The 16,629-nt window shown below is 43.5% G+C and overlaps 1 protein-coding gene and 1 pseudogene across 2 annotated transcripts in view; both read right to left on the reverse strand.

Annotated features, from left to right (window-relative positions):
- The window catches only part of RAB31 (RAB31, member RAS oncogene family), a 179,734-nt gene extending 164,062 nt beyond the window's left edge, over window positions 1-15,672 (reverse strand). Inside the window, exon 1 of one of the 2 annotated variants that reach the window (XM_036244351.1) lies at window positions 15,461-15,672. In XM_036244351.1, the coding sequence (XP_036100244.1) occupies window positions 15,461-15,499 (39 nt within the window). In that variant the 5' untranslated portion in view covers window positions 15,500-15,672. The remainder of the gene's footprint in view (window positions 1-15,460) is intronic. The other variant, XM_036244350.1, reaches the window with a different exon arrangement.
- LOC118618372 lies at window positions 10,619-11,463 on the reverse strand (annotated as a pseudogene).
- Window positions 15,673-16,629: the final 957 nt, after the last annotated feature.

Genomic DNA, 16,629 nt, shown 5'->3' on the forward strand with positions numbered 1-16,629 from the left:
CACTAAATAAACCAACACAGAGAAGCAGAAGAGAGCGAGTCAGTTATTTATAAGCACAAATCAGCCCCTGGTCCACTTGGACAATCACTATGATGTTAGAGTCTTTTCTTAACCTTTTTGTGTTTATTTGTGCATAATATAAATAGAAACAACCCCATCCTCTCCCAAACATTTCCCTCTTCTGCAGCCAAACTAACTTTAGGCTTTCTAAGAGGTACCCACAAGCCCTCCATCCCACTTCCAAATTCCACCAGCCCTTATCTTAGAGACATTTGGCAATTGTCATATACCTTTCCCCATGTAGTATGCCCTAGCAGACCAAGTATACTGCTGGACTGACATCTCCAGGACAGAGGCCCCTCCCCTCCGGGAAATGGTTCTGTGAGCCTACCACACAGCAGCCACGCATCTCTAGTCATCCCTCACAGCATAAAACCCATTACTTAATTCTTCATACACTTTATATGGATACATTTTGTTGTTTTTAGAACAGAAAATGCCTGTGTTACTCCCCAAAGGGTCAGCCTGGCCAGGTTACTGGCAGCAGAAAGAAAGGTCCCTGTGTGGAGCTCAGCACACTCCCTGCCCAATGAGGGGAGCGCGTGAAAAGCAGAGTTAGAGACTTTTTTCTGGATGCCTCTTTATTTATTTATTTTTATTTTTGTACAGACAGAGTGGGAGGGAGAGAGAGGAAGAGAGAGAGAGGGAAACATCGATGTGAAAGGGACACATCGAGTGGCTGTCACCCGCACGACCAACCAGGGCCGGGGACAAACTGCAACCGAGGTACATGCCCTTAGCGGGAACCAAACCCGGGCCTCTCCGGACCGCAGGTGGACGCTCTAACCGCTGAGCCAAACCGGCCAGGGCTGGATGCCTCTTTAAAAGGAAGACAGATAATGATTCATCGATGAGAAGTGGAGAGAATATGAAAACAAATTTAAATGATGGAAGAAAACTATCCTGTGGGGCAGAGAAGAACAGAGACATCTCAGAGAAATGGGGCAGGGTGGTGAGCTTGATATTGATCATAAAATAAAGAAGCAGTCATCTGAACGTAACACAAAATACAGGAAAAGAAGAAGAGCTATGAGCAGGTGAGCCATGAGGTAAAGCAGGGCACTCAGGATAATTTCTTCATGCCTGAGAATTACAGACTAACCAGAGGAAAACAAGACATCAGCAAGTTGGTACAATTATATATGTGTTATTAGAAAGAAAGTGTGTTAAAAGCATCATCCTGTACCTCTCGTCTTTGTGATCTCAAACAAAATTCAACATTTATCATTTTACTGCTTAATCATTTCCTCTACCTCATAATTAGATCCAAAACTGAATTAAGACAAACATGGATTACTTCATTAAAAAATACATTTTAGAAGTTTGTTACAAAAATGTTTAGAAACTATTTTAGCTTCTAAAATTAAACATATCTATGAACTATGTAGTAAGATACTATGAGATGTTCATTACAAAAAGAAAAAGACTTTCTTTTTTTTTTGTACGTGTCCCTAGCAGAAACCGAACCCAGGACTCTCTGGTCCGCAGGCCGACACTCCAACCGCTGGGCCAAATTGGCCAGGGCAAAAACGACTTTCTTAATTAAGCTTAAGCTTGGCATAAATGTAAATGCCCTGGCTAATAGTCTAACCAGGAAAATAAAAAAATGAGAAGTTTGCTCTTTTCCGTTGCCAGCAAAGGGCAAGTTTTATGTGATACCGTGTGTGTGTGTGTGTGTGTCTCCCTCCCTTCCTCTCTCTCTCTCTTTCTCTCTCTGTCTCTCTCTCTCTCTCTCTCTCCTTCTCTTCCAGCGGAGTCTTTGATGGAGGTACTTTTTTTTTTTTTTTAATTTTTTTTTCTTTATTGATTTTAGAGGGAGAGGGACAGATCGATAGAAACATTGATGAGAGAGAACATCAACTGGCTGCCTCCTTCATGCCCCCCACTGGGGATTTAGCCCACAACCTGGGCATGTGCCTTGACTGGGAATCAAATTGGCAACCTCTTGGTGCATGGGTCGACACTCAACCATTGAGCCACACCAGCCAGGCCAATGGAGGTACTTTTTTTTTTTTGGTAGGTGCCCCTAGCAGGAACTGAACCCAGGATTCTCTGGTTCACAGGCCAACGCTCCAACCGCTGAGCCAAACCAGCCAGGGCCGACAGAGGTACTTTTTAAAAAATATGTTTCTATTAATTTTTAGAGAGAGAGAGATAGAAACATTGATGAGCTGCAGGCATGTGTCCTGACTTGGAATCGAACCAGTGACCTTGGTGCATGGGATGATATTCGACCAACTGAGCCACACTAGCCAGGTGGAAGGAGGCATTTTTTAAGACTACACATTCTATTTGCAGACCCTAGTAAGAATAGTGATTCCATGAGGACAGAAAGGAAGTAACACTGGAGAATTCAGAAATCTTTTTCTTCTAGATAAACAAATACTGTCGATACAAAGGGCTCCAGCTCTCTGGGATCTTGTTCAAGAAGAGAAAATGAGAAGGAAATGATTTCACCTAAGTCCTGCTTGCCCTCCTGCGGGGCCCACTCAATCTTCTGATAACCTGAGTCCCCTAGGAGCATCTGGAGGAACTGACAGTAGCCCAGGTTAGCTTCTGGTTTAAATTCTGAGCAGGCAGAAGCTTACTTCATGACCTCCAGTGAAGTGGAAGCAAGTCTGAGGCATCAGGAATAAGAAAATATATCCGAAAAAGACTCATCAAAACAGAAGATTCCACAGTAAGAAACTCATTCAGTGACACCAATGTTAAATCCCACTCTCCTTTTCCTGATTTCTGTTGACAAAGTCAGGCAACAAGAAAGACAACTCTGGGTCCTTAGTGCATATGTGACCACAGTCCAGGGATCATGCCATGGAACTGAAGATGCAGAACCGAAGTCAGCCCCTGGGTAAATGAGAGGTAATGCTCCCCTCTGGTCCTGACAGAGACTGAACACACTTGATCACCCACCACCCAATCAACCTGCTCCCCAACCTCCCAGAGCTCCTGCCTCCCTCGCTTGGTTCTGCCATGTCTTTTTTTTCCATTATAAGACCTTCTGACAAGGCTACATGATTTATTTTCCCCAGCTTCTGGCTAAAATCTATGAAAGTCCTTTGTTTTGTTCAGACACACCACTGCCTGGCACTTGTAGAAGCAAAGAGATATTTTCTGAATGAGTGCCACAGAAGTAAATGGGAAAGAAGATTTCAATATTTTACATGAGCACATAAAAATTAAGACCGTTCAACATCACCTATGTTGTCTTCTTGCCAAATCCTTAACCAGAAGAAGCAATAAGGAAGTAATCAGACTAAGATCTTGGGACTTTCTACGAAACAACTGGCTTGAGATTCTCCAGAAATACCAATATCATGGTGGAAAAAAAGAAGAGAAATTGTTTTAGATTCAAGACATGACAAACCAAGGTAATACATGATCTCTGACTGGAAACTGGATTTTTAAAACACCTGTTAAGGACATCTGGGGACAACTGAAAAATCTGAGTATGAACCCTATGCTCAATACTACTGTCTTTGTGTGAGCTAATACTATTACAGTTGTGCAGGAAAATGTCCTTTATCCCAAAGGATATATATTGAAGTCTTTAGGGGTAAAGTGTTATAATGTCTGCAACTTACTTTCAGATGATTCAGAAAAAAATCTAGTGTTATTTAGATACATTAGAGAGAGATGGCAAGAGTGGCAAAATGTTATCCCTACTGAATCTAGGTAAGAGGTCTACAGACATTCACTGTACTACTCTTTCAATTGTCTTGTAAGTTTGAAATTTTTCAAAATAAACCATGGGAAAATGGAATTAAAAATAAAAGAACTCATGCTAGAGAAACAATGGGATCAATAAGGAATGGTCAGCCCAGGAGTGGGAGGGCTGTGCTCTTCATCCCCATACACTCTCCAACTACATCAGCCCTCCAGAAAATACCTGGGATCCAAAGCCATACCTGCTCTCCCCAGTGCCTGGTGTCCACACCCACCTTTCCTCCTCTGAGGCATGTTCAGATCCTCCCACTCCAAGAAACCTTCCCAAATTGCTCCCTTCCCAGCACCCATTGTATTTAACTTAAACTCCACCATCTCCTACTGCACCTCCAGCATCCCACTGATCATGAAAGCCATGGATACTAGTACCTGTTCACATGCCTGTCTTTCCTGCTCAACTAGGGGCCTCTCCACCACAAGCGGGGATCAGAACCTCATCCTCCCTACTTTCTATCGCCAGCAGAGCTTGCATAACACTTTATCCACACTAAGTACAAAAACAGACCTTCATTAAAAACTTTCTGTCCCTCACCTGTCCTCATGTCTAATAAATAGAAGACAGTCAATATTTATCACCAAACTCTGTTACTTCTGTTGTGCATGGCTCTGTGGTAAGTGTTGTCACAGGAACACAGACCACGTAGTTTAGCTCATTGCTAGTGTGTCCACATCCTGGGAAAAGCAGACTGCTCTTTGAAGACGGGCATCCCAGCTGTCCTGTCTACTTCAAACACCCAAAGCTCCCAGCATGAGAGAGGCACTGGATAAATGGTGAAGGATTGAGTGAATGAATGACTATTCCATTTTCAAACACATATTATAAATTATAAAAACTAAGACAAGTGGAAGTGTAATAGTTGCACAGGCTTGCAAGCACTAAAATTAGCTTAAATTGTTGGACACAATTAAATTTGAAGACATTTTCTAATTTATGGACTCAAAATCTTTTTATGTCCTAGCACCTTAAAATATAAAGTTTTTATTTTCTTTCTATTTTTTTTATCCTCACCCGAGGACATTTTTCTTTCTTTCTTTTTTTTTTTTTTGTTCAGATAAAGTGGGAGGGAAAGAGAGGAATCGAGTGGCTGTCACCCATACAACCAACCAGGGCCAGGAACAAACTGCAACCAAGGTACATGCCCTGAGCGGGAACCAAACCTGGGTCTCTCTGGACCACAGGCCGACACTCTAACCACTGAGCCAAACCGGCCAGGGCTAAAGTTTTTATTTTCCAATGGCTACTGCTTCAGAGCAGACCTAAAGAATACACCACACTCCCTAAAACAGTGACACTGAACCAGGGCAGAATTAGGGAGGGCCAGAGGCCTGAGAGCGGTACACAAAGGAATGGGGAGGGACCACAAGAACTTTCGAAATGTTCTACAAATGATTCTGATACACACACCCAGAGATGCTTTGAGCTCTGAAATCTGAGCAAGAGCAGCACTGATGCTGATTCTGACCAAAAGAGAACAAAGGGTGCATTACATCAGCCTGGCTCGAGGTACCTGTACCCTGGGCACTGCTGGGAAGACATCTCATCGTATCTTTCCTTTTTTTTTGCTTAAATGATTTTTTTTTATTTTGGAGAGAGACAGGAACATCAGTGCCAGAGAGCTTGCCTCCTGCATGCCCCCTATTGGGGATCAGGCCTGCAACCTGGGCATATGCCCTGACCAGAAATCAAACCAGGACCTCTCAGGCTATATAAAAACACTTAATCCATTGACCCACACTGGCCAGGCCTGATATAACTGACATAAAACCCTTACACTTAATATAATTGTTATGTAAATACATAGATGAATACTGTCTTCTTAAAAACACATAAAATAAGCAAGATGTGAAAATAGGCATGTTTTGCCCTGGCCGGTTTGGCTCAGCGGTAGAGCGTCAGCCTGCGGTCCAGAGAGACCCGGGTTCGGTTCCCCTAAGGGCATGTACCTCGGTTGCAGTTTGTCCCCAGCCCTGGTGGGGTCATGCAGGTGGCAACCACTCAATGTGTCCCTTTCACATCGATGTTTCTTTCTCTCTCTCTCCCTCCCCACTCTATCTGAACAAAAAAAATGGAAAAATGTCCTCAGGTGAGGATTTAAAAAAAAAGAAAATAGGCATGTTTCTATTAAATAAATGAAAATTTTTTTGTTTTAATTTTTCATTTGTTTCTGTTACAGATGTTTCTCCTTTTTCCCTCATTGACACCCTCCTCCCAATCCCGCCCCCCACCCACCCCATCCCCAGCATAGTTGTCTATGTCCATGATTATGCATACATGCATATAAGTTCTGTGGTTTATCCCTTCCCTCCCCTCTGTCCCCCTCTTCCGAGGTTTGTCAGTCTGTATCCTACTTCTATGTCTCTGGGTCTATTTTGTTCATCATATTCCACAAATAAGTGAGATCATGTGATATATGTCTTTCTCTGATTGACTTGTTTCACTTAGGATAATACTCTCCAGGTCCCTCTATGTCGTCTTAAAGGATAAGAGATCTTTCTTTCTTACAGCTGCATAGTGTTCCATTGTGTATATGTACCACAGTTTTTTATCCACTCATCTACTGATGGACACTTGGGTTGTTTCCAGATATTAGCAACTGAAATAGTGCTGCTATGAACACAGAGGTACATATATTTTTTTTATTGGCGTTTCAGGCTTCTTAGGGTATATTCCTAGAAGTGGGACCACTGGGTCAAATAGCAGTTCGACTTTTAATTTTTTGAGGAAACACCACAGTGTTTTCCATAGTATCTGTACCAGACTGCATTCCCACCAGCAATGTACTAGAATCCCCTTTTCTCTACACCCTCACCAGTATTTGTGGTTTGATGACTTGTTTTTTTAATTTTTTCTTTATTGTTTAGACAGAGGAAGGGAGAGAGAGAGATGGAAACATCGAATAGAGAGAACATTGATTGGCCACCTCCTGCATGCCCCCACTAGGGATTTTGCCTAACTGGAAATCAAACCCGCAACCTCTTGGTGCATGGGTCAACGCTCAACCACTGAACTACACAGGCCGGACTGTCTGATGATTGGTTGATGGCAGCCATTCTGGCAGGTGTGAGGTGATACCTCATTGTTGTTTTAATATGCATCCCTCTGATAATTAGTGATGTTGAGCATTTTTTCATATGTCTCTTGGCCATTTGTATGTCCTGTTGGAGAGTTATCTATTCAGGTCCTCTGCCTATTTCTTAATTGGGTCATTTGTCTTCCTTTTGTTGAATTGTATGAGTACTCTCTATATTTTGCATGTATTTGATGTATCACTGGCAATTATGCTCATATAGTGGGTTCCCTTTCCATTTTGATGGTTGATTCTTTTGCTGTGCAGAAGCTTTTTAGTTTGATATAGTCCTATGTATTCATTTTTTCCTTTGTTTTTCTTGCTTTAGGCATTGTATCAGTGAAAATTCTGCTGCATGCAAAGTCTGAAATTTTACTGCCTACATTTTCTTCTAGGATTTGTATGGATTCATGAGTCACATTTAAGTCTTTTATCCATTTTTTTTTTATCCTCACCCAAGGACATTTTTCCATTTTTTGCTCAGATAGAGTGGGAGGGACAGAAAGAGAGAGAGAGAGAGAAACATTGACGTGAAAGGGACACATTGAGTGATTGCCACCCCCACGACCAACCAGGGCCAGGGACAAACTGCAACAGACGTACGTGCCCTTAGCGGGAACCGAACCTGAGTCTCTCTGGACCACAGGCCGACGCTCTAACCACTGAGCAAAACCGGCCAGGGCCTTTTATCCATTTTCAATGGTATGGTATAAGTTGGTGGCCTAGCTTCATTTTTTTGCATGCAGCTGTCCAATTTTCCCAGCACCATTTATTAAAGAGGCTGTCTTGACTCCACTGTATGCTCTTGCCACCTTTGTCAAATATTAATTGAGCATAATGACTTGGGTCAATTTCTGGGTTCTTTGTTTTATTCCATTGATCTATATGCCTGTTCTTGTACCAGGCTGTTTTGATTACAATGGCTCTGTAGTATAACCTTATATCCAGTATTGTGATCCCTCCTACTTTATTCTTTTTTCAAGATTGATGTGACTATTCGGGGTCCTTTTTGGTTCCATTTAAATTTTTAGAGTATTTGTCCTAGTTCTGTGAAATATGTCATTTGTATTTTGATGGGGATTGCACTGAATCTATAGATTGCTTTGGGCAGTATGGACATTTTATTTTATTTTTTTATTTTTATTTATTTTTTGGTACATGCCCCTAGTGGGAACCGAACCCGGGACACTCTGGTCTGCAGGCCAACGCTCCAACCGCTGAGCCAAAACGGCCAGGGCTGGACATTTTAATGATGTTAATTCTTCCAATCCATAAACAAGGTATATGCTTCCACTTTTTTATACCTTCCTCTATTTCTTTTTTCAATGACCTGTAGTTTTCTGCAAAGAGGTCTTTTACTTCTTTGGTTAAGTTTATTACTAGGTATCTGTATTTTTTTGCCACAATGGAAAATGGGATTGTTTTTTAGTTTCTCTTTCTGAGTTTATTATTGGTGTATAAGAATGCTGTTGAGCCCTGGCCAGTTTGGCTCAGCGGTTAGAGCGTCGGCCTGCGGTCCGGAGAGACCCGGGTTCGGTTCCCACTAAGGGCACGTACTTCGGTTGCAGTTTGTCCCCGGCCCTGGTTAGTCATGCGGGTGGCAACCGCTCGATGTGTCCCTTCACGTCGATGTTTCTCTCTCTCTCTCTCCCTCTCCCTTCCTCTCTCTCCCTCCCACTCTATCTGTACAAAAAATGGAAAAATATCCTCGGGTGAGGAAAAAAAAAAAAGAATGCTGTTGAGTTTTTTGTGTTTTTTTTTTACCCTCACCCAAGGACATTTTCCCATTTTTTGTTCAGATAGAGTGGGAGGGAGAGAAAGGAAGAGAGAAACATCGATGTGAAAGATACACATCAAGTGGCTACCACCTGCACCACCCAACCAGGGCCAGGGACAAACTGCAACCGAGGTACACACCCTTAGTGGAAACTGAACCCAGGTCTATCTGGACCTCAGGCCGATGCTCTAACCACTGAACCAAACCAGCCAGGGCACCGTCGATTTTTTGACGTTAATTTTGTATCCTGCTACTCTGCCAAATTCATTTATTAAATCTAGTAAATTTTTGATGGAGTCTTTAGTTTTTTCTATGTACAATATTACATCATCTGCAAATAATGACAGTTTTGCTTCCTCCTTTCCAATTTGGATCCTTTTTATTCTTTTTTCATGTCTAATTGTTGTGGCTAAGACTTCCAATACTATGTTAAATAAGAGTGGCAAAAGTGGGCATCCCTGTCTTGTTCCTGTCCTTAAGGGAAATGCTTTTAGTTTTTGCCCATTGAGTATGATATTGGCTATAGGTTTTTCATATATGGCCTTTATTATGTAGTATTCCCACATTGCTGAGCGTTTTTATCAGAAATAGGTGCTGGATTTTGTCGAATGCTTTTTCAACACCTATTGATAAGATCATATGGTTTTTATCTTTCATTTTGTTTATGTGGTGTATCACATTTATTGATTTGCGAATATTGTACCAGCCTTGCATCCTGGGGATGAATCCCACTTGGTCATGATGAATCATTTTTTTGATGTATTTCTAGATATGATTTGCTAATATTTTGTTAAGGATTTTGGCATCTGTGTTCATCAAGGATATTGGTCTGTAGTTTTCTTTGTAGTGTCTTTATCTGGTTTTGGAATTAGGATTATGCTGGCCTCATAAAATGAATTTGGAAGTCTTCGTCTTCTTGGGTTTTTTGGAATAGTTTGAGGAGAATGGGTATGGGACCTGCTTTGAAAGTTCAGTAAAACTCCCTTGTGAAGCCTTCTGGCCCTGGGTTTTTGTTTGCTGGGAGTTTCTTTTTTTTTTCTTTTTAAATATAATGATACTTTATTTATTTATTTATTTATTTATTTATTTATTTTTTATCCTCACCCGAGGACATTTTCCATTTTTTGTTCAGGTAGAGTGGGAGGGAGAGAGAGAGAGAGAAACATCAACGTGAAAGGGACACATCGAGTGGCTGCCACCCTCACGACCAGCCAGGGACGGGGACAAACTGCAACCGAGGTATATGCCCTTAGCGGGAACCGAACCCGGGTCTCTCTGGACCGCAGGCCGATGCTCTAATCGCTGAGCCAAACTGGCCAGGGCGGGAGTTTCTTAATTACATCATCAATTCCCTTAGTTGTTATTAGTTTGTTCAAGTTTTCTATCTCTTCCTGGTTCAGTTTTGGGAGACTGTGTGTTTCTAGAAATTTGTCTAATTCACCTAGATTGTCCAATTTGTTGGCGTATAATTGTTCGTAGTATGTTTTAATGATTCTTTGTATTTCAGAAATGTCAGTTGTTACTTCTCTTTCGTTTTTGGTTTTGTTTATTTGGGTCCTCTCTCTTTTTTAATCCTCACTGGAGGATATTTTTCTATTTATCCCCAGAGAGAGTGGGAGGAGGAGAGAGGGAGAGAAAGGGAGAAAGAGAGAAACATTGATGTGAGAGGGACACATCGACTGGTTGCCTCCTGCATGACCCTGACCAGGGCTGGGGACAAACTGCAACCAAGATACATGCCCTTAGCTGGAATCAAACACACGACTCATTGGTCTGTGGGCTGATGCTCTAACCACTGAGAAAACCAGCCAGAGTTTGGGTCATCTCTTTTTGTTTCTTGGTGAGTCTGGCTAAGGGTCCATTAATCTTGTCTTGAAACAAATTTTTTTAAGAAAGCTTTACTTTCCATATCATTAAAAAATGGAAATTATCATTTAAACAATATTCAAGTTTATTAAAGAAATTTTTTTTAAGTATTATCAAATGTTTACTTTTCATCAGCTTCAAGGTTTATATTGCTCCTAAATTTTGCATGTAACTGAATCTTCAAGTCTGCTAACAATCAGTGAATTGATTCCACTCTAGATTCTAAGTCATCAATTTCTTCTGGCAAATTTGTCTTTGCTTCTTCTAACATTTCTTGTGTTTTTTCTTGAGAATAGCTAATGAAAACATCACCAATTTGATAAGGTATCATAAAGCTGTCATCTTTGACAAGCATGATGTCCTCACAGGCATGTTCTAAATTTGGAGTTGTTCCTTCTTTTTATATCTATTTCTTCCTTCTGTTCTGTGATTCAACTTGTATTCTGTGCAGGTTTGTTTATCTTTTGTTGATTTTCAAAAGTAATATGGACATCTTCTGCAGCTGCCCTCTTCGTGGTAACTGCCTTCTTGGGACTGGACTATGGTGTGAGGCCTGTATCATTTGCATTTATTCTCTACCCAACACCACCAATGCTGAACCACACTTTCCACAGGGGTTCAATTTAATTGAGGAATTGGGTGTAGTAAAAAATACATTATATTGCTAGCCTCTCTGCACACCTCACCCCCAAGAGAAATGCTAGTTTCTGGGAAAGAAAAAAAAAAATGTGTCTGTTAACAGACTCTCAGACTAGGAAAGCAGATGTGATAGTTGTCTAGCCCAGTCCTCCCCACACTATACATTTATTCCTTCAAGTTCGAGTAACCTTATCGAATACTTACAGTAATAGGGAGGCCAATATTGCTCAAAGCAGGACATTTGAGGTTCCACAGCTCTGATTGATATGCCTTACTGTGAGCAGAAATCTGTTCTGCTCTTGAGTCTAATGTCCTCAAGAACCACATACCCCTTACATGTGAAGGCCCTGTACATATGTATCTGAAGTCCCCACTGCCCAGATTTCACACCAAATCCCAGATATTTGACTTCTCAGTGATAAACCACCATATAGATTCCAACAAAACCAAAAAGAGAAGCATCATCAAGCTCCTTATTGGAAGCAGGGATGTATTCAGTTGTCTTTTAACCATGCCATTCAGCTGTTGAGGAAGTAGTAGAAATCTCTAAAATGTTGTCAAGACAATCAAAGTCCAAATATAAATCTCTTTGGGATTCCACTCAGAAGCAGTTTTTAAGTGTATGTCATACAAACTCAGAAAAAATAATAAAAGATTCTCTCCTCCCCCTCCTTTTTTTCTTCTTCCTTCTCTCCTTGTCCTCCTCTCCTTTCTTGTTCTCTCCTCTTGTTTTTATCATGGGGTAATGTGCGTTAAAAATGCATACTGGGAAGCTTTCCACCTTTGGGGTTGGAAGAGCTGCTGCCTCATTATTGTTTTTGTTAGTTTTGTGTTTTGTTTTTTTTAACATACTTCGCTGTTTTTAAGAGAGTTGTTTTTAAGCTACATGTTTTATAACACTAGATGAGATCACAAAGTAGGATGATTGGCACTCTACTGACAAAAACAAGACTCATAGGGTCCTAGGTGTCCAGCAAGGACCCCTGTCAAACACACCCTCCTGCATAGCTAGCTTCCCATAAAAGACCCAACTTATCCCAAGAAAGGTAATTCACAAAGGCTTTGGGATAAACACAAGGAAGTACACCCATAAGAAAAATGAGAACCAAGCATTCATAACAGGATGCCTAAAGAAACCCAAGGTATTTGAGCCCTTGGTTTTTCCAACAGCATAGAGCATTCAGAGAATGTTTCACAGACTGTTGCCAATTCCATCTGGGAGCATTCGCCAAAAGACATAAGATCAGACATACCCAAACATCAGGGCTCTGAAAGGCACAGGTATAGGTAGAGAAGACATGCCATCTGGCCCACTGTCGCTGCCACCTGCTACAAATGACCCTCCTGTCAGGAGCCTCCAACCCCACCATGGGAGCAAGAGACTACAGCTAAGGGAGATAAAAGTCTGCTCTGCCCATGCCTAAAACAACCTTGGAAAGCACACCCCCAAGTAATCACTAAGCAATCAAGGCTAAATATCAGGCACAAAAACATACCCCTTCAACCTTTCCAGTGAGACAGCAAGAGTTCATTTAGGAGGCCCACATGTTCCATCATCTTCTCAAGGAGGTCCAACAAAAAATGATCCCAACAGAGAGCGTCTTGGTCATACTGAGACTTCAGGGAGGTGTGGCAGTGACTAAAAAACAGGAAGCTTAGTGCTAGCCACATGCAAGACTTCACAGACCTCCTGACACAAACAGCAAAGGAGCTAGGGGTTCCTGCTAAATTTTTGAAAAGACTTCTGGACTTTTATAAGTCCAGCCACTGATCCACAGAGTTCTCTCTCAAATCAAGAAAACAAACCCAAGGCAGTCACAATGGCTTTGACCTCATCCAATTGCTCCCTCCCCCAAAGAATCATCTTATTTGGGTGAGCAATTGAGAATACAGCCTGTTACACACATCCTGCCCAGGACAAGACCAGCGAAACCCAAGGACTTAACAAATATTAATTATTTGGTGTAGAAAATAAGGTCATTGGCCTTTCAAGTAAAATATCCTCTGACCTAAATAAGATTAAAATATAGAGCCATTCTCAAAAAAAAGAAAAAAAGGCCATAAAAGTGGCATTATACGATTGGTACATCAAAGTCTCTGTTTGCCCACAAATATCTTCCTGCTTTGCTTTGGCATTGTTCTCCTTTTCCAAGCTCAAACTCCTACACCAACAGAGTCACTGCAAAGAACAAGCAAACAAGAGTAAGGCATTGTGTCCAGGAAGCCACTAAGAGTATGTTTCATTCTCAGAGATAAGAGAAAAAGAAGTAAAGGGATTTCTTCCAGCTTTCTCATCTCCCAAGCTTGCTCATTGTCACCCTGGAATCATAGGTTAGCAGGAAATGGTACCATATATCTAAGGAGATCATCTGATATAGTCCTCTCCCTTGAAAGGAAAGATGTTATTATATCCATTTTATAAAGGAGGTGACTGAAATACTGGTCCAAAACTGCATACCTAGTGAGTGGGAAAGAATGACAACCCAGGTTTGCTGCCTCCTTGTGCGGGGCTCTTTCCGCCTGATCTGTTTCTTTATAGAAAGATATAGAGATTTATCTAACAGTGAACTTGAAAATAATTCATGTGATGAGGCAGGTCCTGTACCACCTGAGGAGATGACAAGGGAGAAAACTTTGGAGGGAGGCAAAATATTTCCTACTTTTTATTCTCACAGCCAACCCTGACACACAAAACATGCATCAAAGTTGCTTCTTGATTCCCTGAGACACGACATTCCTTCTAAATTCTGGAAGGCCTTCTAAGAGTCTGAAATGACTCCTCACAAGAAAAACATGGGATTCCTGGAATTGATGTCTGGACTATACTGCAGAGCCTGGCAGACAGTGAAACCTACCCCTGTAACAATGATAAAGGTCAACAGAGGAAGACCAGAGCAGCATCCTATTCAGATCCCAATTGTGGCTGGGCCAGCCAGGGGGCAGGAACACTAGGGAGTTTGGGCAGGAGTAACAAGCAGTTTGCCAGATGCCCTAGAATTCTAGGAGAACCCGAGAGAGTTCTCGCAAAAGACAGCAGTGGGAGACAGTCAAGAACACTGTCCTGTCTAAGGTTCCGGAAGAGCCTCACTGGAGCCTGGACACTCCGTTGAGCAGCTACAGTTCGATCCTAACCTAGAATCATTTCCTCTTTAAACGTTTCCTGTACATCCATCTTGACAGACCAGTTAGCATTTCTTTGAGACAAGAACCGGTCTACCCTCACCGCTGCTCTTTTTTTTGGAAATGGTTTTCTTGGGACCAGATTTGCCAAGGGCAGTACATTTAGGCTTCCAGCCAAAGTCTGCTGGAAACACGACTTAAAACTAGCTCTTTCAAAAGAAGTAATTCTGTAATTTGATGTTTCCTCCCTCCCCTCCCCCCCAAAAAAAGAAAGAAATGACCCTTAACATTCTCTGAACTCCCTGACAGGTCTGCCAGGACCCACGGCTTGGGTGTTTGTTTTTGTCTTTGTTTCTGGCTTCTTTCACGTTTCTTCAGGCTCTGAAAGACCCAGTTTGGAAGGGCAACTGGTGATAGAGGACTTTCTCATTCTGCCTTAATCCGGGGCACAAAAGTTTTTTAGGCGCAACACGACAGTACTTTCCTTCTTCATCTCCCAGCTGTCATCCCCTCGCGCCTTCCCACTCTTAGCTAGCCCTTCTTTTTTTAAAAAAAGTTAATAAACCAATTGCCCCCGGGAGGCAAAAGAGGGCAGGGCTCTGGCGTCTTGGCTAAGTAACTTAAAATTTCCGCCGGAAGGAAATTATCAAAAGAGAAGGAGAAAGCCCTCCACAGTCCGGAGGGGCTGCGGCGGTGACCAGGAACCGCCGCGACTCTTAGTTTCAGCGGAAGGTCTCCGGCGCCCGGCCCCGGCCCCGGCCCCGGCCCAGCCCCCAGCGCCGCGAGGCCCGAGCGGATCCCGGGAAACTGGCCGGCGGGGGTAGAACGAGTCGAAAAAGCCCGAGCGGGCTCGGACAGGACGCGGCGGGTGGGGGGCGGCAGGGGCACGAGAACAAGGTGGGCGCACAGGGCAGGGGACGAGGGGGTTCGGGAGACTACAGGGGCGCACGGACTAGGGGAGCGCCGGGAACCAGGGAGGCGCACGGACGGGTGGGGCGAGGAGAGGTGGACGTGGGAGAAAAGGAGGGCGCACAGACCAAGGGGAACCAGAGGTTCGCGGGGACAAAAGGGGGTGTACGGGCTCAAAGGCGCAGAGTAAAAGAGGGGCGCGAGAACGAGAGGGGCGCAGGGGACGTGGGAGGCGGACGGACGAGGGGGGCTCAAGCAAGAGGGTGTACCCGGCGGATGGCAGCGCAGGACTCACCCCGAGAAGGCACACTTTGAGCTCCCGTATCGCCATCATGTGCTCGGGGCCGGTCGGGGCAGAGGCTCAGCATCCTCCGGGGCCCGGGCCGCGCCGCGCCCACGCCGAGCCAGCGTCCTCCAGTCTCCGCCTTTCCCTCGCGGCGCCTGCTGGCGGAACCGCCGCCGTTGCTATTTCTGGGCCTGCCGCGGTCGGTCACGTGGCCTCTGGCCGGCTCCTCCCGGAGCTTCGGGTCTGACCTCCTCGGCCCCTACTTAACAGGAACGCCCCCAACAGCGTCAGCCGCCCCCTGTACCTGCGGCAATCCTGAGAGTGCCTCCTCCCTCACACCACCTCAGCAGCGAGACCACGATCTACAGAAGCCCCTCGGGCATCTGCCTCTCCAGACCCGCCGCAGTGTCCGTGGGGTGGAAGCAGGGCAAGGCCCGCTGTGGGAAGACCTGGCACCACGACTGGTTGCGTCACTGGCTGTACCATTCCTCATCTGAAAAATGGGTGCTATCAGTTGAGGTCATTTATATGGGAGTAACTTCGGAGTCTGTGTGTGTCTATCCCATCCTTAAATGACATTATAGATTCCTGGCAGAAATGAAGCCAAGCAAGAGACAATTGCGAGGATTAGAAAAAGGGGTTAACTTTGCAGCCCACTTTCTCCTGCAGTTCCAATACTGGGGGTCAATTTACCCCCATATATAGTTATTTGTTCCCAGCCCTGAATTCATTTTTCTACATGTAGTCGAATATGGTTCTAAAAGCAATATACTATTCCTCCCTCCAAAACAGGCATGTCACTGTTTGTAAAAGGAACACACATTCTACAGAGGAAGCCGCCTTGCTCATTATAGAAAATGCTGCAACCTGCCTGAGCAGACAAGACACCCAGCCCTCAGACTCTAGAAACATGTAGCTCCTTACAGATCTTCTGCATGCTTCCTTAACCTGGAAATAAAAAGAAGTTCCGGCTGGCGACACTCAAAGGAGGCTTGTGGGAACTACCCTCTTTTCTTCTCCATGCATGGCCCAGTGTACCTCATCCGGTCTATAGTTACTGCTATAGAAATGTCAGCCTTTTGGAGATATCTAACCAGAATAATTCACTGGCATTTTCAATGGAAATAATGTGGGGTTTGGGGGGTTTTTTTAGATTTATCTTTATTGTCGAAACTTTG

Source organism: Molossus molossus, unplaced genomic scaffold (assembly GCF_014108415.1).
Source record: "Molossus molossus isolate mMolMol1 unplaced genomic scaffold, mMolMol1.p scaffold_m16_p_6, whole genome shotgun sequence".
Classification (NCBI taxonomy): domain Eukaryota; kingdom Metazoa; phylum Chordata; class Mammalia; order Chiroptera; family Molossidae; genus Molossus; species Molossus molossus.